This window comes from Pteropus vampyrus, unplaced genomic scaffold (assembly GCF_000151845.1).
Source record: "Pteropus vampyrus isolate Shadow unplaced genomic scaffold, Pvam_2.0 Scaffold18, whole genome shotgun sequence".
Taxonomy (NCBI): Eukaryota; Metazoa; Chordata; class Mammalia; order Chiroptera; family Pteropodidae; genus Pteropus; species Pteropus vampyrus.
In genome coordinates this window covers 9,666,538-9,687,685 of record NW_011888799.1, presented here as the reverse complement: position 1 = coordinate 9,687,685, position 21,148 = coordinate 9,666,538, and the positions used below count along the sequence as shown (strand labels likewise).

The following is a 21,148-nucleotide window of genomic DNA, read 5'->3' as shown; positions in this document are numbered from 1 at the left end:
ATCTCAAGGCAAGATGGTAATTTTGGCCATTTCTTTAGTGTCCAGAGATGTAATCAGTGTTTTAAACTAGAAAGATGGAGAAAAAAAAAAAAAAGAATAGGAAAAGTAGATTGACTAGGAATGTACTAAAGGAAAGGAAGGAATTAACAATGATTTTCATTCTAGAAATGAGAATTGTGCAGCATTGGCAGAAATAGAAAAAGCCCCAAGTGGGGATGTGTGCGAGGAGATGGGGGTTGGAGAGTGATTTTATGGCAAATATATGGCAAAGCTAATCCTTATGCATTACTGAATTCATATCCTCTTTCCAGAAAATAAACATGTCTAAGCAACCATACTAAAAATATGGCAATGAGTTAATCAATAGTTGAGGAAATTTTACAAAGCAAAATGCTTTTGTAAAGACCACTGAGCATTTAGATCAGCGGCGTACGAAAAAGAGCGCTTTCCCTTCGCAGCGCTTTCCCTGAGTCAATAAGCAGCTGCAATTTCTTCAGCAAACACCGAGGGGCACCCTCTGCCTCCTCGCTCCACCTGGAACGCCTTCCTATTTCAGTTCGCACAAAGAGCCCGGCCTCTTCCCGGGTGACATCACAAAGGGCCGATCCCCCGCCCCTTCGGCGCCACCACGTGTGTCCCCCCACGCCCGGCGGCCACCGACTTAGTCCCTCGCCGGCCGGTCTGGGCAGCGGAGGACCGTGGTTGGCAGTGGCTGGAGGCTTCGCTATGGGAAGTTGTTCCTTTGCTCCCTCGCGCCCAGCTCTCCTCCCTGGTTCTCCGCAGCCGCTGTCGGAGGAGAGCACCGGGAGGCGCCAATTGCAGCCGCGGCTGCCTCTCCTAGCCCGGGCAGCCGCGCCGCTGGGCAGGTGCTGAGCACCCCCAGAGCCTCCCTCGCCGCCTCCTTCCTCTGCCCGGCTGTCCGGCTACCGCAGCGCATATGGGGTGTTGGAGGTAGATGGGCTCCCGGCCGGGGAGGCGGCGGTGGATGCGGCGCTGGGCAGAAGCAGCCGCCGATTCCAGCTGCTGGAGAGCCACGCGCTCCCGGCGCCCCTGCGACCCCCGGGCTCAACGATGGGGACCTCTGCGAGCGGCAGCACTGCCCTCGCCTCCTGTAGCCGCAGCGCCGGAGCCACGATGATCGCGGTTTCTCTCCTCCTGGTGAGCCCTCGGGGGGGACCGCCGCCGGCGGCCGCGCGGGAGCTGCAGGGGCCGTTTTCCCGGAGCGGGGCGGGTCCCAGGCCCGGGCACAGGCTGCGGGAGGCACGGGGTCGAGCCAGCTGGGTTAGGGGGCTTGCAAGGGAGGGCAACACACCGGAGGGCTCCGACTGGTCATTTGGGGGAGCCTGGGGGCTCAGCCGGGGCTCGAGAATGAAGGCGAATTGTTTTCCTTGCAGTCGGACTGCACTGGAGGAGGCGCTAGAGGTGGCTCCCGGGCTTCTTGCGCATTTCGGTTTTTTTTTCCCGGTACTCTCGCCTCTCGTGCCCCCAGCCCTTCCCTCCATCCCCAGCCTCTGGCAGCTGCCCCCTCCGCGTGTTATGGGGCCGGGGCTGCATTGTGCGGCGCGGAAAGCTGGCCTCGGCCGCCGCTTTGTTGCAGCTGCAGTGTCATGTCGGGATGCTACCGCAGTGGGAGAGAGTGGTACCGGTGCGCGCCGGACACTGGAGACCGCCGGGTGCACCCGCGCTTTGCAGTCTCTAGCAGGGCGCAAGCCGCCCCTCCCCCATGTCTGCTCGGGTGGGTCCAGTTTCTGTACGCCAAAAAAAAAAAAAAAAAGAACTCTAGGACCTACTCTCCCGAGCCTCCAGAGCGCCGGCTCCCAGCCAAATGCTCCCTGAGCGCTGGCATTTGAATGGAGGAAGGGAGAGAGAGAGCTACATAAAGGAAGACAAATTCTCTTCACTCTTGTCTATCCCTCGTTTACCTGTGGCCAGGCAAGTGACCCTGCAGGGTGGGGCAGGTTCCTTCTTCAGCACTTAAACTACATTCAGCTCTAAGGCGTGTTCTATACCTTACTTTGTCCTTTATCACTGACCTGGTCAAAGCCAGAAACCACTTTTGATCCAAAACTTATCCCCAACTTCCCCAGATCCCTTCCAAATGTTAGGGAGGAAAGGGCAAGTGAGGTGGAAAAAATTTCTTTGAGATCAAGCCTTTGAGCCACCATAAGCTTCCTATGCCTATCTTTTTGTCTCTGCTGGGTGGATGGAGAGTCTTAGCTAAAAAATAAACAAAAACAAAAAAACAAGAGCCTATTTTCATGGCAGGGCTGCGCAAGGGAAAGGCAAGCTGGCTGTCTCCTTCCGGAGAGGATTTAATGCTTGGCCAGCCAAGATCTGCTTAGATCCCAGGCCATTGCAGTTGCTATGGCCTGGGAATTCATCCTACAGACACTCTGGTTCCCTGTGTGAGTGTGTGTTTTAAGGGGAAGAGAGAGACTAAAGAAAAGTTTGGTGCTGTTAGCATTTATAATGAGGCAAGTCCCAGTCTTCCTTCAGAGACTCCTTTCTGCCCATTTATATAGTAATGGAAAAGTCAAGATTTATATTTATGAAACCAGTGTGGTGGATGGTGAGCAAAAGGGGGTCTCTTCAAGCAGTGAACCTGGACTGACGGTGTTGGTGTGGAGAGAAACCCATCTAAATCCATGAGAACAGTAATTCTAATATCAGTGGTGTTAGGTCTGTCCTTTGGTTTCCTCCTTCTCAGCCTTAGATCTATTACTCTACCCCACCACATGCCTATAAGGTCTCTCCAACACATCTGATTATTATGCTCCCCATAAAGTCCACTCTTAGATTAACTCTTAAATCAGTGCAATATTTTATTTATTTTTACCTTTTAGTGTGAGCTAAGTGCTTAAAGTAAGGTCTTGATGTAATGAAAGTGTAGGTTGCTTTTCCTAAATCGTTAAACTCAGTTTATGTAGAAACTGTGCATTGGATTTGTAACCGAAGACCTAAGAATTTGCATTTTCCTATCTCTTTAAAAAATAAAATGTATAGTGGAGCTTAGAAGCAATGTCAAGATGTTAATTAAAATAGGAATCCTTGGTCTCCTGCTAACTACAACGGGGAAGGCTCCTCTTCCATTTATGGAATAGCTTGGAGTTAACCCCTTTGTCCTGAAGAGTGACTGAGGGGGTGTACCAGGGGTTCCCAGGGGCAATGCTATAACTCCCCAGCAGGATGGGGAGGCAATGTCTTTTATTTTTTCTATCCCCACTCTGCAAGCTCCTGTCCTTTTGACAGGTGTTGTTAAGCTATAACATGATGATCTTGTTACATTGTTCTAAAGATTATTTATCCCATTGGGATTCTTGGCCATGTGAAAATGACAGATACCAGGTAACAGAGCCCAGGTAAACATGTTATGATGCTCAGGACACTTCTGGCGGAGGTGTGTGACCTACCCATATATTGCAGTTAGATTAAAAAATAATGAGTTAAAAAATAATGAACTCAATAAAATGTCCTGTTTATTATGGCTTTCAGTTACCCCTCTTCTTTCAAATTTCTCCTTTATTGTGTGGCAATGTTATATTTTTGACATTTTTTTTCATGTCATGACAGGCTAACTATATGAAAGGGAACTTATAAGCTTAAAAAACTAACACATATACTTTCATATAAGATATATATAACATGTAGTATGATATATATGCATATATACATACATACAAAACTATGTGTCAGGTGCTTTATATACAGTATCTTGTTTACTCCTAACATCTCTGTGAAGCAGATGGTCTTATCTCCATTTTACAGATAAGAAAATGGAGTCTGCAAAAACTTCATTGGTTTGTCCTGGGTCACACAGCTCACAAGTGACTGCACTGTGGCTGGAACCCAGGACTGCCTGACCCCTCAGCCCATGCTCTCCTCCTCTCCCGTGCCATAGTGCCTGTTTCACAACCCCAGATTGCTAGATGATGAAATATGTAACTACAGAGAAGGCTCATTGTGGGAAGGTTGAGACTGGTGGTTTGTTGCAGAACATTAATGCGAGTTACATGAGCACCTTTGGAAGGAAGTGTTCTTGATGCTCGCACTTCTGTTTCTGATGAGTTGTGTCTGCATGATATTGGAAAGTAAACCATAAACCGAAAGACAAAATATTATATGTTCTAGGCCAAAGTCTGGAGAGAAGATGAATGAGACCTTTCGGTTTGTGCCAGTGTTAAGGAATGCCCTAGAAGGCATTGCCCAGTATGACACAACCCACTCAGAGATATTTTTTTTGCCCACAGGGAGCTTGCTTTGACTAGACAGACAGAATGTTGGCAGTTGGGGCAGTCAGAAGAGAAGGGAGTGTTATCGATAAGGAATGAGGTTTGAAGTTTTGGAAACTGCTATTCTGCATGTATTATGAATTTGCTATAAGAGTCTGTCCAGCTGTGTGTGCTAGCCTAGAAAGTACCAAGTATTAGTGTTTGTCACTGTCATTGAGACCGGACGTCTGGCTTAGTGCCATCACCTGACCTTCACTTATCGAAGTTAATTATCTGGTATCGTGGCACTTGACTTTGGCTGTTTGATTAAGCAGGCATGGAGTGGTCTGGTGAGGGCTGAAGTCCTGAATGGACTTGGTGGCAAGTTAAAGTAGAACTATGAATTAGGGCTGATAAAATATACAAAAGATTTTCTCCTTTCTGTATACCTCAGCTCCACAGTCCTCGAGTGTGAAAGCTGGAAGAGAAAGCTGGAGGGGGAAAAAAAAAACCGCCTAGATTGAGGAAACAACTTATTTTCCATTTACTTTGAACACCTTCTCTGAGAGAGGCACTGTCCCAAGGCAATGGGAACCCCAGGATGAATTAGGATTTGTATCTTGCCTGCAAGTACAATTTGTATGGTATATAAAATGTACGTGGCTATCGGTAGTGTTGGTTGGGCTTCACTCTTTCCTATGTAATTGGTGGGTGAACATACTAAAAGTAATATGTAAAATGTGATTGATGTGAAAATCTTAACTATTTGAATTAATTTTGGCTATTAGTCTGAAAGTCAGAGGAAGAAAAACCTTCCACATTTCAGAATAACCTACTTTAGCCTCAGTAAGGGAAGTGACTTATAATCTTCAGAATGGCAAATGCGGACCTGTACTGGAATGCAAATTTTCTGACTTATCCCATAAATCTCCCATCTCAGTTGTCAAAATGTATATAGAATGAGATCAAACTTTTTTTTTTTTAAAATATCTGAACTGTTTCTGAAGTCATATGGCTGAACCTGCCTCAGGTCCAGTCCAAAACAAAGAAACAAACAAACAGACAAACCTCTAGTGTAAATAAATACACAAGCAAACTAAATCAGCCAGGAAAAAAAATCCTAGTAATGGAAAGTATACTAACTTAAATTCAGGAAAGAAAAAAAACAAACAAAACAAAAAACCCAAGAGTAAATTGGAAGAGATCTATCAATTGGCTAAATTACATATGTTATTGTAGTTAAATCTGGGCATACTCTATCAAATGGTTGAATATGTTAAGCACAGTTAATGCCATATTTTCCAGGACAGTTTGCAGAAGGCTGCTTTGTCCAGGAATGTCCTTATTGGATAGAGGCAAGTAAGTATGAGCTGCTGGGCTGGCTCTAGAAGGTGGTCTGTGTATTTTCTGCATCATAGATCAGAAGGCTGAGACATCACTCTTGAACTTCACACTGACTCAGTCTGTGAAGAGGAGAGGTAAAGCCTCTTTGGAGCCCCCGTAGGCAAGTTGTAAGTTGGTTTTGTACTCAGCTGGCCCTTTGTAAAGCATGTGAACTATAATTGGCTTAAGTAACCTTTATTAAATTATTTTTTTGGTGACGAGAAATGGTCAGATGCATCATCAGACTTTTCTGGGGCCAGTATGAATTGACTTTTCATTGTGGAAACTGCAATGCCTCTTCCAGTAAGCACTAATATTCTGCTGGCCTTCTTTCCCCAACCAGACTAGGCAAAGTCTGGTGGTGCCAGGTCACTGGTAACTTCCTGGCAAACTCAAGTGCTTTGCTTCTGTGGCAAGAAGAACCCAGGTTATCTCATTGCCTTTGGACATCTGTCTGATAATTGTTTGGAGCAGACTCAGTCTGGATCAGCAGTCACAGATATGTCTGTTTGACAGAATGAAAACTGAAGTCAGAAAAGGAATCAACTTGGTCCCCAGAATTGAATTTCCATTTAGCAGTAGCTAAATGGGCTTTGTTGCTGCTGGAGTAGCAGCTGCTGAACTTTGATTCTTTAAGAATAGGGGGGAAATCATGAATAAATACTGGCCTTACTCCACTGTTTGTATTTGTCAAATATCAAAAATAAACAGGAATCTAAAATTGGCTTGGATGCTGCCACCTGGCTTTCCTACCCCCTCCCATTTCCAGCCTGAGTCCAAGAGGAGAGGAGCTGGACAGAGGTTATAACCCAGGAGGAAGCTGGCAGAATGTCAATGAGTGGGTGCTAGACTTGGGCTCTAGAGAGGTGGGGCTCCCTTTTATTAGGCTGTTGATTCAAAGCAGTAGTGATCTCACTCTTCCTGAGGGGTGCTAAAGGCCACCAGGAATGGTCTTCTCCCTATCTGGATTTTTTTTTGTGTGTGTGTGTATGTCAGCATCCTGGCCTTGGAGATAACAGACATTTTCAGTGGTGGGAAAGTTGTGCTCAGATGGACTTCAGACAGGTGGGCCTGAGCACACAGTGGGTGAGTAGTTAGGGCATTGAGCTATGGCCCTATCTTTAGAATATTTGAAAATTATGTGTAAGACTGTTCTAAACAAAAACAAAAACAGGAGGAGGGGTCTTAGTAAGCTAAGTCATAGCAAAACTCATTATATGATCTTTATATAATTTCCCATGCACTCTTCTGCCACCAGAATTGCTTAGTGGCTCAGTGGCTTGGAACCATTTGCAAATCTGTTTTGGGAGGAGGAATGTGAGTTTAATGGATTTAGTAGTGAGTCCATGGGTCCTAGAGTCAAATGGGAGCAGCTGTGGATTCAAGAGGGCTTTAGAACTGAGAACTCAGAGGGAAGCAATATCAGTGGCTGTTAATATTAATCCTTGATATTGATATTGCTAACTCCTATTTATTGAGTACTTACCAATGTTGAATACATTCTACAAATGATCTCAGTAAATCTTACAAGTCCAAGGGATAGTAGCATTAGCTCCATTTTACAGTTGAGGGGCTGAGGTTTTAAGAGGGGTCACGGGCAAGCAACTGGCAACTGTTAGAGGATTCAAATCTAGGCCACCGTGGCTTCTACGCACTGCTCTTTTTGCCAAGTTCTGGGTAGAAGATGAATAACCTTAATTACTGGAATTTTGTTTCCTGTTAAGGGAATGGTTTTATCCGAGAGTTGAACATTCTCTTTCCACCTGATGAGCACTGCTGCTCCATGATGGCACTTGGAAGTTTAGCCCAAATGATGGCTGATTATAAAGTAAGAGCAACGTGTGTGTGTGTGTGCGTGTGTGTGTGTGTGTGTGTGTGTGTATTGAAAGGAGAGGGCGTGGAGTCATTGGCAAGCTTTTTTCCTATGGTGTGACTCTGACGGGCAATGGTGCCATGGTTAAGATGGAAAGATACTCTTAAAATTGAAATGTTATAAATAGGGAATGGATACTTTGCTTTCCTGTTACTGGGTCATTGAAAAATATTTGCTTAGTGAGTAACAGTGTGACATGGGTTCTGCTTAGCAATGTAGTTTCAACTCACTTATCCTGAGAAATTGAGGACCTTTTAGGGTTTTCTTTGCTGCCAACCTGATTATTTGTGTAGGATTAGTGCATCGGTTTGCATCATCTGTTGTTAGAATTTCCTTTGTTAACTTTTCATTTCAGGTCTCTTAGAAACTGGTTTAACTCCATGATTGTGTGAGGTTTATCACACTTCCTGATAGAGCTCTCCTAAGCAAGCTTTTAAACATACCTCCTCAGAGACTGTAGATACTGTGTAGACTAAAGAAAGGCAAAAGGTGAGAGGAAATTTAATCACTGGTTCTGGGAAAGAGGTTGGAATCCTGGTCTCCCAAAGAACTTTTGAGAAAAAAAAAAAAAGACCATTATCTGATTTAATCTTAACATGGCCAGGTCATCTTAATCAGGATTAGGAGAGGTGGGAGTGTTGGGAAGGGAGAAAAAGATTCAAATGGTGACAGTTTTCCCAGAATAATTTAACTGGTTGTTATTCACTCCTCACTCTTCCTTTACTTCCAGAAGTCCAGAGTTTCTCTCTTGGGTTTAAATCTTTTATTAAAACCAAGTCCAGGAAAATACCAAATCGGACAAGATTTGGGTATGCTTCTCTCTTCATCTGGAATGCTCAGGGCCAATATTTATATTCCATTTCAAATTCTCAAAGATGACAGACAATGAACTACTCGTTTTTGTGTTTCTGGCTCATTGCCATGACTCATAGAAGTTGTAAACTAACTGTTCATTCTAAAGTTGGAGAACAGTTGGAACTGGAGCTATATATCACTAATATGTGCTATAATTCAAGAGTAAGTGAGTTATTAACAAAGAATGTTTACAACTTAATCAGGCTGGCAGACTAGAAGAACCTAGAGGGTATACAGTTCTCTTTATTTTTCTTCCCAATTTGTTTCTATTTTTTGACAGTGTATAAACATTTACGTGTAGTTAAAATGAATGTGTATGTACTTGTCTGTGTTCTGCTTTTCTTTACATATCTATTTCTCTTCTCTTACAGAGAAGATATTTCTATTTTTCATTCATTTAATGCACATTTACGGTGCATCTCTTAAATGTCAGACATTGCTCGACTCTAGGTATATGATAGTAAAAGACTGTTTATGGTCCCTCCTTCTTGAAGTTCATACTTTATCAAGGAAGACAGAAGGAGGTGATGTGTAAGGAGGAAGAGGCTACTTAAGGAGCAGAAGTAAGAGTATGCCAGTAAGAGGGAACAGACAGCATGTGGAATGGCCCAGAGGTAAGAAAGAGCCTGCATGTTCAGGGAATAGAAAGACTGTCATTGTGGTTGGTGCTTAGTGAAGAGGGGCAAAGGAAGTATAGACTGAGGCTGAAGAGGTAGTCAGGGGCCAGATCATACAAGACCTTTAAAGGTGTGCAGGTGTCAAGACATCCCTCGGAGTACAGTGGAAGCAGGGTTATCATATGGCCCGAATTAGATTTTTTAAAAGATCACTCAGGAAGCTCTGTTGGAGAATGAATTAAAGAAGAAAATGCAGAAGCGAGGAGCAGTTGGAATCTTTTGCTGTACTTCAGGGGAGAGATGATGGTTCTGGGGTGGTGAGTGAAGATGGGGATTACTAGATAGATTTGAAAGATTTTGGAGAGATACGAGGGGGCAGATGGGTTTGAAAGAAACCAATCATCAAGGCTGACTCCCTGGTTCCTGAGTTGAGTCTCTGGTGGTCTGATTGCTTTGAAGGGGAAGGCTGGGGCAGGATTGGGTAGGATTGGGGAACCGAAAGTGTGGATGTTTATTACTAAGTTCGAGGTATCCATGATTTCATGTCAGTTGAAGCCTCCATGCCTGCCATTTAAAAACAGCCAGTTGGCGGTGTGTTGAGCCGCCCTGCTGTTGGACGCTTGGATTGGTTTTCTCTCACTGGAAGCAAGCAGCCCTAGCAATGAAGTTGTCTCTGTACAAACCAATTGCTCTTTTTCCTTTTGGGTTGTTCTCAAAAGAGAGGTGTATTTGAGATGTAGTCCCCGAAGTGCAATTCTGGGTCACAGGAAACGAGCAAACAGTTTTATGGCTCTCGCTGTGTGTTTCTAGATTGTCTTTAGAAAGACCAAGTTAATTTAGAGTGCCACTAGCAACCTATAAACGTGCCTTCGATCCCACAAGCCTGCCAGCATTGGAGCTCATTGTTTTTATTAATTTATGTTGCTATATTATAGATATGTACGGATCCTTGCTTGTGCAAATTTACATTCTAGTAGTTGCTAGGAATGTCATAAATTTATCCATGTGATAGATACTTTTGCAATTACTCATGTCGCCCTCTGTCTTAACTATTGAGTGGAATTTGTGTTAACCTCATTTGCATTAATTCTTTACATTTTCAATTGTAAGCTTGTATTAGCTGTATATGGCGTGTATTTTTACATATTAATACTTTTGATATTATAATATTTAATAACACAAAGTTTTATGTTAATCTTAAACCCATTTTGTTTTTTGTGTCTGAGAGTATCTTCTTTGTTATTGATGTTGATTTTGTTTTAATAGTTAGGAATTGTTCTCTTTACAGATGGGCTAAATAAACTATTATGATTACTTTGAATTTTATATTTGATCTTTTTAATGTTGGGTTTTTGACTTTTCTGGACCTTAGCGTCATGGTGCTGGTGAGAACTACATGAGTGTGTTTTGTTCATACACCTTGCGATGATAAAGGATTGTGTGGTCAATAAGTTTGGAGAGTGCTGGCTTCAACTGAGTCACCATTGTCTGCAAGGCCTTCTGGATCCATCAATAGGCTAATATTAATTATGCCTCACTAAGGGAGGGCTGCAGTCAGGAGCATTTCCTAAACTTTTAGACCAGGGATTAGTAAACTTTACCCATAAAAAGCTACATGTAAGTAAATATTTTGGGCTTTGTGGACCATGTGGTCTCTGCAGAAACTGCTGAGCTCTGCTTTTGTAGTACTTTGAAAGCAGTCTTAAGCAACAATACCTAGAAGAATGGGTGTGGCCGTGTCCCAACAAAACTTGATTTGTGGATGCTGAAATTTGAATTTCAAATAATTTTCATGTGCCACAAACATATTATTCTTCTTTTGATTCACGCCCCCTCCCCTGCCCCCGCTAACTATTTAAAATGTAAAAACCACTCTTAGTCTGTGGGCTATAAAAACACAGGAAGCAACACCAAAGTTAGTTCACTCATGTTTTAGACCCTGGAATCATTAACATTTTGTGGGATTAGATCAGGGAAACTTTGGAAGATCCTTACTTAAATCGTTCTCCATTTATCTAGAGTGCACTCAATAATAGTGCATCTTTTCTCTTGTGTTTTCTGATTTCTATATACTAAGTTTATATTTTAAATCTGTTTTGAAATGCTCCCTTGTTTGTCTTTTACCTCATTGTTGTTGTTTTGTAGTGTGCTCCCAGTCTAGTAAGGTATGTTTTAGGATTACAGCTTTTTAAAATCTGGAGTCTTTGATACATTTCTCAGAAAGTGGATATTTGCATTTTAATTGGGGGAATTTTAAAAGACTGTCTAATCGCAAGGGAATGAAGCTAAAATATAGTAAAACAATAAGTAGAGCAGTGATAATTAAAATAACTAACATTTATGGAGCACTTACTTGTGTCACACATGTTCTATCTATTTTATCTGTATTAACAATTGTGAAAACCATCTGAGGAGAGCAAGTATTGCTATTATCTCCTTTATTCTAAAGAGGAAGCAGAGACACAGAGTTGAGCCCCTTACCCAGACCCTCCAGCTAGAAACTGGTAGAACTGGTTCTGCTCAGCATCCTCCAGGCTAAAATAGATTTTGCTTATAATTTTCATGCTGGAACTGTTGCACCTGACCAGTGTTGGTTTTGCATTGGTTTGTATAAGGATTCTATAAGTTCTTAGCGAGCACAGAAGAGTATTTCCCCTATCCCCTTACCACTGTCTTATCCACAAAATGGCTTCTCCTCGTAGGTGGGGTCTTAGCCTATAGAAATGGCAATTGCAGTGGATGGAAAGAAATAGAGTTCTGTGGGCCAAGGACTGAATGCTGAGTGTGCACTCTCATCTGCATTGCAGGTTCCGGGGAAGATGATATTTGGGTTAAGTCTTGCCCATTTTTTTCCTTTTCCCAGTGTCCCCTAAGCTTGCCTCCTTTCAGTCCTGTAGTCGGCACGTTCTAGCTTTGGCATTTTCTATATTTTCAGCTTTAACAACAGTCCCTCCTTTTGCTCTAGCAACAAAAGACTTTTTTAAATCAGAGAGGATAGTAGGAAATGCAAGAGCCAACCAATTTATATAACATAACTGGGAGCAGTTCTGTCTGCGCTTTATGGAAGCTTATCCTTGGAATTTTCCTCTTCATACATTCTTTTTCTCCCTTCAAACCTAGAGAATTCCCAGCAGTCAGTGCCTTGCTGTTACAAATTTAATGTGATGCTCAAAATAAAATGGTCAGAAATTCTGGAGGTGCCTAGCTCTGCCTGGTTTTTGCATGTATTATAGTCACCATTTCAGGAGTAACTTGGTTGCCTTAACTTTGTTATAATATCCATAGTAACTGAGATTCCTATTAAAATACTAGTTTTATGCAGCTAAAATTTTTCTATATTAAACTCATAAGTGGTCTTCCTGCTTATCCATTATGAGCAGATAAAAGCTTATCCTTGCCTTTAATTTCATCATTTTCTATTAAAAATGATTGGAATTTGATAAGGAACAAGAATAACATAAATATGTTATACTTGTAAACTGCAAGAATTTTTGAAGGATGAGGCCATGGGATAAGAATTGTTAAAGATAAATTGGTATCAACGTTCTAACATATATTAGCACATCTGGGTGCTTCTTGTCTTCAGTCAGGTCCATCTCTGTGCCCTAAAGTACAAGTGACGCTAGGATAGGTGATGTGAGTCACATAGTGAGTGTGAGACCCTGGAAGCTGGTCATTTTACAGCTACCCATTCCCTCCTTTAGAATTTGCTTTGTCCTGGGTTTTACCTTAATCACGCAATAAATATTTATAGTGTTCCTACATGCTGTGCAGTTTGGGATGGTACACTGAAATTTGCTCATTTATCCGTTATTGATGGTGAAATACGTGTCCTGAATAAATGAAATTTTCCAAATAACTAAAGTTTAAGCTAGAGTGGAATGTAGATAACTTATGGAGAATAATCTCATTACGCTGCTTATAATTCTAAGCATCAAATCAGTGTAATCTTTTTTATAGAATGAGGTTTTTTTTTTTTTAAATTCTTCATTACATTTGCTTGTAATGTAATATAAAATTACATCTTAAGCACCATGCTGAGCATAATTCTTATAAGTCAGTTATGGTTCTGTTAAAATAGAGTGATATCATCAGGGGCTTCGGGGGTGAAACAAATTATTTGCCCTTACACCGAAGGGTGCCAGACTGCTATGTCTCTGAGTTAGCATGGCTACATGGCGGAGCCTTTTTGGTTTTCTCGCAGTTGCTTTTATACCTGTGCTCATCTCCAGCAATCTCCTCTATCACCATCCTTTAATTTGCTGCTGCTTATTATTTATGATCCGCAAATTCATTCATTCATTTAGTCAACAAACACCTGTCAGGTGCACCATGAATTGGGTACTGTCCTTGGATGGCATCGGTATGTAAAATAGACTCCATCCTTGTCCTCATGGAACTTGTGGTCCAGAGGAGAAGACACTTAACTGGATAAGTGTGGAATTGTAAAATTATGGTAGTCATATAGGAAAAAAAACGAATGAGGGGAGACAGTGAAACCTAATCTAAGTTGGGGGAGAGGAGGACAGGGATGACATTCCAGAGGATGCCCTATCTCTGTGAAAGATTTTGCATTTTGTTCTAAGTCATGTGGAAAGCTATTGAGAGTTTCAATCAGGGGATGAAAGTATCAGATTTGGTGTGTGACGGAGAGTGAGTGTCAAGAGAGAAAGCCAAGACCTCAATACTCATTGCTAGCCTCTAGAAGAGGCTTGAGGGTTCCGGTAAGTGAACTCCTAGTCCCTGCATTTTTTGACATTTCTCTTGACTGATCAGTACAGGTATTGGCAGACTTTTTTTTTCCCCCCCTCTAAAAGGGCTAAGTAGTAAATATTTCAAGTTTTAGGCCATATGGTCTCTTTTGCAACTATCTAGCTCCATCATTGTAGCATGAAAAGCAGCCATAGACAATACCTAAATCAATGACTGAGTTCCTTCCAATAAAACTTATTTACGAGAACAAGTGGCATGCAGGATTTAGTTTGCTGACTCTCTAACTCAGAGGACGCTTTATTTATTTTCATGATCTTCATTTTGGAGTGGTTGAGCAAGGGAGGAAATGCCATCTACACGGTTGTCCCTGATGTCCTTGGCCTTGTGCTGCTAACGATCATTATATACACTTATGAGGCCATCGACAAACATTACAAGACAATATATAATTAGCACCAAAATGACGAACAGAAACAGGAAATGCGATGAAGAGTTTGCTCATCTGTTTGGAATCTGGGTGTCTGGGAAATATTATAAAGGCTTCGTGAAGACAGTGGAACTTGACACAGATGCCTTGAAGGTCAGAGTTTTATGAAGGTTAGAGTTTAATACAACCTAGTCCAACATGCTCATTTTACAAGCAAATAAAACTGATCTTAAGGCAGAGGCTGGACAAGAACACTCTGTTTTCTAAATCTTTGCCCAGATATTCCTTTCTCTTCATGTCTGTTCTTCCCATAGGCTGAAAATACAGATATGGTTTTAATGTTAATACTGTGTTATATTAGTAGAGAGGAGTGAGGAGTTTCATGTTATGAGTTGCATGGAGACTTCTTTTGTCTTTGAAGACAGCGGCCCTCAAAAGACTGAGAGCAACATGGCTGTAGCTGTCATTTGGGATGAGAAGGAAAGAAAAGAGAAATGGGTGGGGATTGTTAAGGGAAGGAGAGGAATATAGAATAGAGGAAAATGCATGGTACACTGACATATGGACAAGGAGGCAATCTACATGTCCTTAGTAGGAAGTATCTCTATATTAAGGCATATCTATACTGTTGCAAAGAACTTGACCCATTATAAAGAATGAAGTAGTCTATATGTTCTGATATAGAAAGATTTCAGTGATGCAGTATTAAAAAAATGAACAAAATCAAATCACAGAATAGTATGTACAGCCTGTCTGCTTTAGATATGTAAAGAAACCAAAAGCGACTGAAGCAGCCAACTTAAATTATGTAAGTGTGCATTACATATAAATGCTCCGAAGAGGGTGTAGAAAGATACACATCAAAAAAGAGTGAGTTTCTCTGGGGATGAGTGGATTTGAGCAGAGACTTTAAACATTTTATTCTATTTTGTGATGCTCATTTTTTATTATAAGAATAATAATGAAAAAAGAACAATATTAAAACAACGAAAAGAGCCAGGTTGGGAAAGAGGTAGAAGGAGGGGGCTCTGACAGTGGAATTGGGCTGTCTCCAAAGTGTTTCTCAGGATCAGAGAAGATTCAAGCCAGAGGGGTCGGGCCTTAGTTCAGTGGTTCCAAAATTTGGTTGGGCATCAGAATCACTTGAAAAGCTTAAAAACAACAGCAACAACAAACCAAAGCAAAACAAATTCCTGGCCCCATTGCAGATCTCCATGATCTCAGGAGATGGGACTGAGGATGTGAATTTTTTAAAAAGCTTCATAAATTTGAGGCCTGGGGCTTTAATGAACCTCTGATTTAATTTCCCCTCCTCTGTACAAATGAGAATTCAGGCTCTTGATCAGGTAGAACCCAGCCTTGAGTGTTCCGGCTCTCATTCCCTTGCATTTTTCTTTTTTTATTATTATTATTACTAATTATTATCATTTATGCCTACAGCACCTGGTCTTCCTAGGCGGTCTCTCATCCAAGTATTAACCAGGCCTGACTCTGCTTAGTTTTCGAGATTAGACATCGGGCTTGTTCAGGGTGTCATGGCTGTAGACCATGGACCATGGCTGCACTGGGGCACGAACCCAGGACCTTCTGCGTGTAAAGCAAATGTGCTAATTGCTACACTGTGGAACCACATCCTCCCTTGCGCTTTTCAATGACTGTCTCCTGATTCAGGTGTTTTCCCTAACAGTAGCTTTTAAGTATCACCTAAATTCGTTTTCTACATTTTATAGGGAACATTCTTAAATACTGTTTTTGAACTCGATCCCCCTGCTCCTCACTACCCATTGCTTCACCCCAGAATTATCTTTCAGAATAATTGTTACATTGTTTTAATTTTCTTATAAACCAGAGGGTTGCCACCAGGCTGGTGGAAAAAGTTGTAGTTTTAGATCACGAGTCTTCAGTACACTAAAAAGCCTTAGAAAAATAACTTTTCTTAGCTGCCACCTGTGTCTGTTAAAGGAAAGAGACATTGCCAACTTTTCCTCTCAGCACGGTTTTAGTGAGGATGAAGAGCCCGGGGAACAGTTTCTCCAGCTTTGTAGCTCAGATGGGTTTAGCCGTTAACTCTGGAATTGGAAGAGCTCTTAGAGAGGTCCCTCTAGCACAGTGGTTTTCAAATTTCGTATAGGAGTAAACCTTCCTTAAGATGAATTTGTGAGTGGAAGCCCCTTTAGTAAATAGGTAAATCAGAGCTTCCGTGTTTGAGGGAGAGGTGGCGAGCTTGGATCCCTCTACCTCCCGTCCCTGCCTGTGGCCCTGAGGTGCACGCCCCTGGCCTCCAGGGCAGCCCCGAGCACTGTATTCTGTCCTGTGCTCTCCTGAGTCCAGTTTGAAAACCACTGATTTCTTCCTATTTCTCCTTCCATAAGTAATCATTCCCCAAATCCAGCTGATCTGACCTCTCACATCTACCGTCTTCTCTTTCTACGAACTCAACCCTGGTCCAAGTTACCCCCAACTTGCACCTTGGCTTTCACCTTCCGAGTAGGTTTTCTCATCTACTCTCCCTCCACACCACTTTCACCTTCCACTCTGCAGCCAGATAACTTTTTTTTATTCACAAATGTGATTATATTCCTCTATCCCCAACCTCCAATACAAATATATAGTGACTTCTCGTGCATTTTGGATTAGGAAGAAATTGTGGAGCCTCTCCAAGTTTAACTATGGCCACTGTGTTGCATCTCGAGGTAGAGCCACATAAGCTTCTTCGTTCCTAAGCTGACCATCCTCTGCTTTAGACTTTTTTTCCTGGGGCTCCCTTTGCTAAATTCCCCTGCCCCTCATTAAGTTCTGCTTCTCTAATCTTCAGAAGTATTTGAAGATATTTCTCTAACATCCCTGAGTTAGGAAGTGCTTGCTAAACCCCCTTTCATAGGAATCTATTTCTCCTTCTCAGAGTAATCTCAATTCAAATTAAGTTATTACCGATGTAATTACTTGTTTCTTTCCATCCTGCTTTAGAAGGTAAATGCCTGTAAGGGCTGCAATAGTTTGCAAGGTTCTATCTTAGCCCATGTTACGGTGCCTTCTACACACATAGTAGATCTTTAGTGATTATTTGTCCAGTGCTTTCGTAGTGTCTAGTTTTTGCAAAAATCTCATGCCTAGTGTTCAGCCCAGGTGAGAATGCTGAGGCATTGTTGTGTGTTAGCTCTATTTCCAGGAGCTAGAATTGCCTACTGTAGCATGAGGTAATTTTTAGAGCCACATTGTTTTAAGTGGGTTACCTGATATGATACAGTTTAAAGAGCCCAGAGCTTGGCTTTAATTAGAAACTTGATCAGTTACTCTAAATGAACAAAGAACTGAAAAATCCACTTAATGAGTGGGGAAATGTATGAGTACCTTTGAGGTCTGAAGGTGGGTTTTGCATCCTGCTAGGGAGACCTCTGGTAATTCAGTAATCAGGGGACTAATGCAGAACCTAGTAGCATCCCCAACCTTAGATTTAGAAGTGTATACCCTGGGGAGATACATGAAGCTATAGAAAGCCAATCCCCAACCTCACGTCCTGACACACACAAAGTGAACTCTGTCCCCCGTGCTTGTTCGTCAGAGCCACTCCTTGGATGTGTGTGTCTGGCTTGACTGCCCAGCCTCTCTGCCCAGGTAGGGGGCCAGACTTAGGTCCCACAGCTCATCAGAGTGATGTTTGTCCTCGACCACCATTCTCTGGCCAGATTGCCCGTTCTGTTCTCTGCTTTCATTTGATTTGCACAAGTGTAATCACCTGCCATTTGGATTATTTATACATCTTTCAAACTTCCAGAACACTGCAGCTCTCTATGACTGCTTTTGTTCTTAGAAACTAGATATGAAAGAACTCAGAGCTAAGTGCAGAGTACAGCCTCTTTTGCAACCTCTTGGGTTGGGTCCTTTGCGTAGGAGATATTGGGACACGATTTGTCTTCATGTACTTGCCAAATGGCAGTTGTGCTACTCAATCCGATGCATCTGCTGTGCTGGGGCTGGGGCTGATTTTACAAAGACAAGAAGCAAAAAAAAAAAAAAAAGCCAGAAGGGAAAAGAGAGGTTATTATAGAATTTATCATCATCAAGCAGATTCCTGTTCTTTAGAGTTGAAGATGAAGTTAAGTTTCTTACCAAGAAAATCAATCACTATCCTTTTTGGACTCAGATTAAAGAAAAGATTAATGTATTCTTATAAACTGAAAATTTGTTTTCAATATTCTCATGTAACTGGAGGCAGCTCTGGGACAGGGTAAAGAACTTCAAGGGTCACTTTTGGTTCAAATAGTTAAATTTGAAGTAGATGAGAATTGAATCTGAGGTTACATTTCAAGGTGCTAAGGAGACAGAAACTCTGATAACTTTGAAAAAATCCTTGCTTTATTCTCTCAGCTACTGGCACAGGGACAAAGTTAGAAGGAATTTGTTCTGTTGGATAGCTGGTAGTTGAGGCAGCCACTACTTTCTTGACACATATCTTCTCCATTTTATAGAAGACAATGAAAATTTTCTTGTTGGGACCTCTCAATCGTCATTAATGCAGAAAAGCTCTCTTTTATGTATTTGTCTGTCTATCTATCTATCATCTATCTATCTATCTATCTATCTATCTGTCTGTCTGTCTGTCTGTCTGTCTATCTATCTATCTATCTATCTATCTATCTATTTAATTTTTTTAGGCAAGGTAACCCTTGATTGACCTCACAGATTGCAAGGACCTTGTCAGCTTACAATCCCTTATCTTTTTATTTTTTAACGCCTACAGCACCTGGTCTTCCTAGATGGTCTCCCATCTAAGTACTAACCAGGTGCCGCCCTGCTTAGCTTCTGAGATCAGATGAGATTGGGCTTCTTCCAGGGTAGCAAGAAAAGCTCTCTTTTAACCCCCCAAGAAGGACCTCAGGATTTAGTACCACAAATATAATTTCCTTTGCTCCGAGTTTTCATTCTAGAAGCTAGTATAAAATTCTATCCAGCTGGTGAAGTTTCTGTTCTATCAATTAAATTTAAATGTCTGTTGAGTTATTGCTGAGCCCAGCTTTGTGCTTGGGCTCCTAGGTGGCTGCAGGTCCATGTTTCATTGACAATGGCCTTCAGAGGCTGAACAGATAGGATATGCATCTAAAAGCATCAACTCTGTTGTTTAAAGCACATTAAGAATGCCATGAGCCTACTTCTCTTTTGCAAAATAATCAATCAAACAAAAAACTTTGCATAGATGAAACATTTGAAAGAACCATGCCATGTCTTGATGGTTAACTCTAACCTGGTAATCTGGTGCTATGGAAGAGCAGCTTGAATATATGCCATCCTACTTCTCAGTTGCTTTGTCTCGGTATCAAGAAATGGTAACTTAACATGTCATAGAAAGGAAGACAACTATTCAGCAAGTTATTTTCTTCTTGATTAGGATGTTTGACTTCTAAGTAGCATTTTTAATATGAGCTACACAGTGCGTTCACTTTTGTATTCTCAATCGTTAGCTTCATTTTACAGATGCAAGAAAAGGAAGCCGAGGCAAAGGTCAGGCAAGGAAACCAAAGTTTCATAGCTAGTAGGTCAGGCCCTGGGTGCAATCACAGTCTTTGTTTCTGTCTTTCTATCGTGTTTCAGCCCAGTCTTAGGAGGATACAGTACTGGCCAGATCTTTACCAGGAATGATGATGGTTTGGTGGGATTGTTTCATCTTCTCTTTGCCTCTGTTTCTCCATAACACCTTCTTGGTTTTTGTTCCCCACCCACCACTTTTATTTCTTTCAGCTTGGATTCCTTAGCACCACCTCTGCTCAGCCGGAACAGAAGGCCACAAATCTCATTGGCAAATACCACCACGTTGACCGTGCCACCGGCCAGGTGCTAACCTGTGACAAGTGTCCAGCAGGAACCTATGTGTCTGAGCACTGTACCAACACAAGCCTTCGTGTCTGCAGCAGTTGCCCTGTGGGGACTTTTACCAGGCATGAGAATGGCATAGAGAAATGCCATGACTGTAGCCAGCCGTGCCCATGGCCAATGGTTGAGAAATTACCTTGTGCTGCCTTGACTGACCGAGAATGCACTTGCCCACCTGGCATGTTCCAGTCTAATGGTACCTGTGCCCCCCATACGGTGTGTCCTGTGGGTTGGGGTGTGCGGAAGAAAGGGACGGAGACCGAGGACGTGCGGTGTAAGCAGTGTGCTCGGGGTACCTTCTCCGATGTGCCTTCTAGTGTGATGAAATGCAAAGCATACACAGACTGTCTGAGTCAGAACCTGGTGGTGATCAAGCCGGGGACCAAGGAGACAGACAACGTCTGTGGCACACTCCCATCCTTCTCCAGTACAACCCTACCTTCCCCTGGCACAGCCTTCTTTTCACGCCCTGAGCACATGGAATCTCATGAAGTCCCTTTCTCCACTTATGTTCCCAAAGGTAACTTAACCTCGTGAGTTATTTATTTGAGAAAAACTTTGAGCCCAATGAAGTTAACCAACAGTGGGCCTGTACCAGGGATGTTTTCTCCATTTTGTATATTCCAAAGTCACCCCTCGATGCTTTTTGTGACTAATTAAATCTTGCTTCTTTAGACACATTAAGACACAGAAATTTTCAGTTAGGGATCAGTTATCTAAAAACTAGGCCATATCAAGCTAGTAAATAAGAACCGAGAGAAACAGGACGATGTGTGGCCTCATGTAAGTCACTGAACTTCTTCTGGCTTTGGTTTAAACTTGTCAAATAAATGAGTGATTTAGATGTTTAAGGTCCCTTCCAAATTAAAAGTCCAAAATGAAGTCAATCCTGGGTAGACACAGCCAGAGGGTCAGAAGGAGGGAGAAGGGGAGAAAATACAATGACCTCCTAGAGGGAGGATGAATGTTGGATCCACGGTGGGGCAAAAAAGGAGAAAGAAAGATGCTTCAGGAAATCAGCAAATTTGTATCACATTGAAGGTAGTTAAAATTCACATCTGGAAGATAATAAGTTTATTTTTTTCTAATGATTTTAACTCGATACCCTTCATCAGGTATTTCAGTTTTCCTCAGAATTCATTTTGAATCTCTGGCATAATATAAAATTCAGTCTTTCTTTTCAAATCCTTTTTGATTGAATTTA

The 21,148-nt window shown here is 42.0% G+C and overlaps 1 protein-coding gene across 1 annotated transcript in view; it reads left to right on the top strand.

The window, feature by feature from the left end:
* Window positions 1–617: 617 nt before the first annotated feature.
* TNFRSF21 (TNF receptor superfamily member 21) overlaps window positions 618–21,148 on the top strand; it is a 67,550-nt gene continuing 47,019 nt past the window's right edge. Inside the window, exons 1-2 of the mRNA XM_011354792.2 lie at window positions 618–1,158; window positions 19,813–20,464. Of these exons, the coding sequence (XP_011353094.1) occupies window positions 1,072–1,158; window positions 19,813–20,464 (739 nt within the window). The 5' untranslated portion in view covers window positions 618–1,071. The remainder of the gene's footprint in view (window positions 1,159–19,812; window positions 20,465–21,148) is intronic.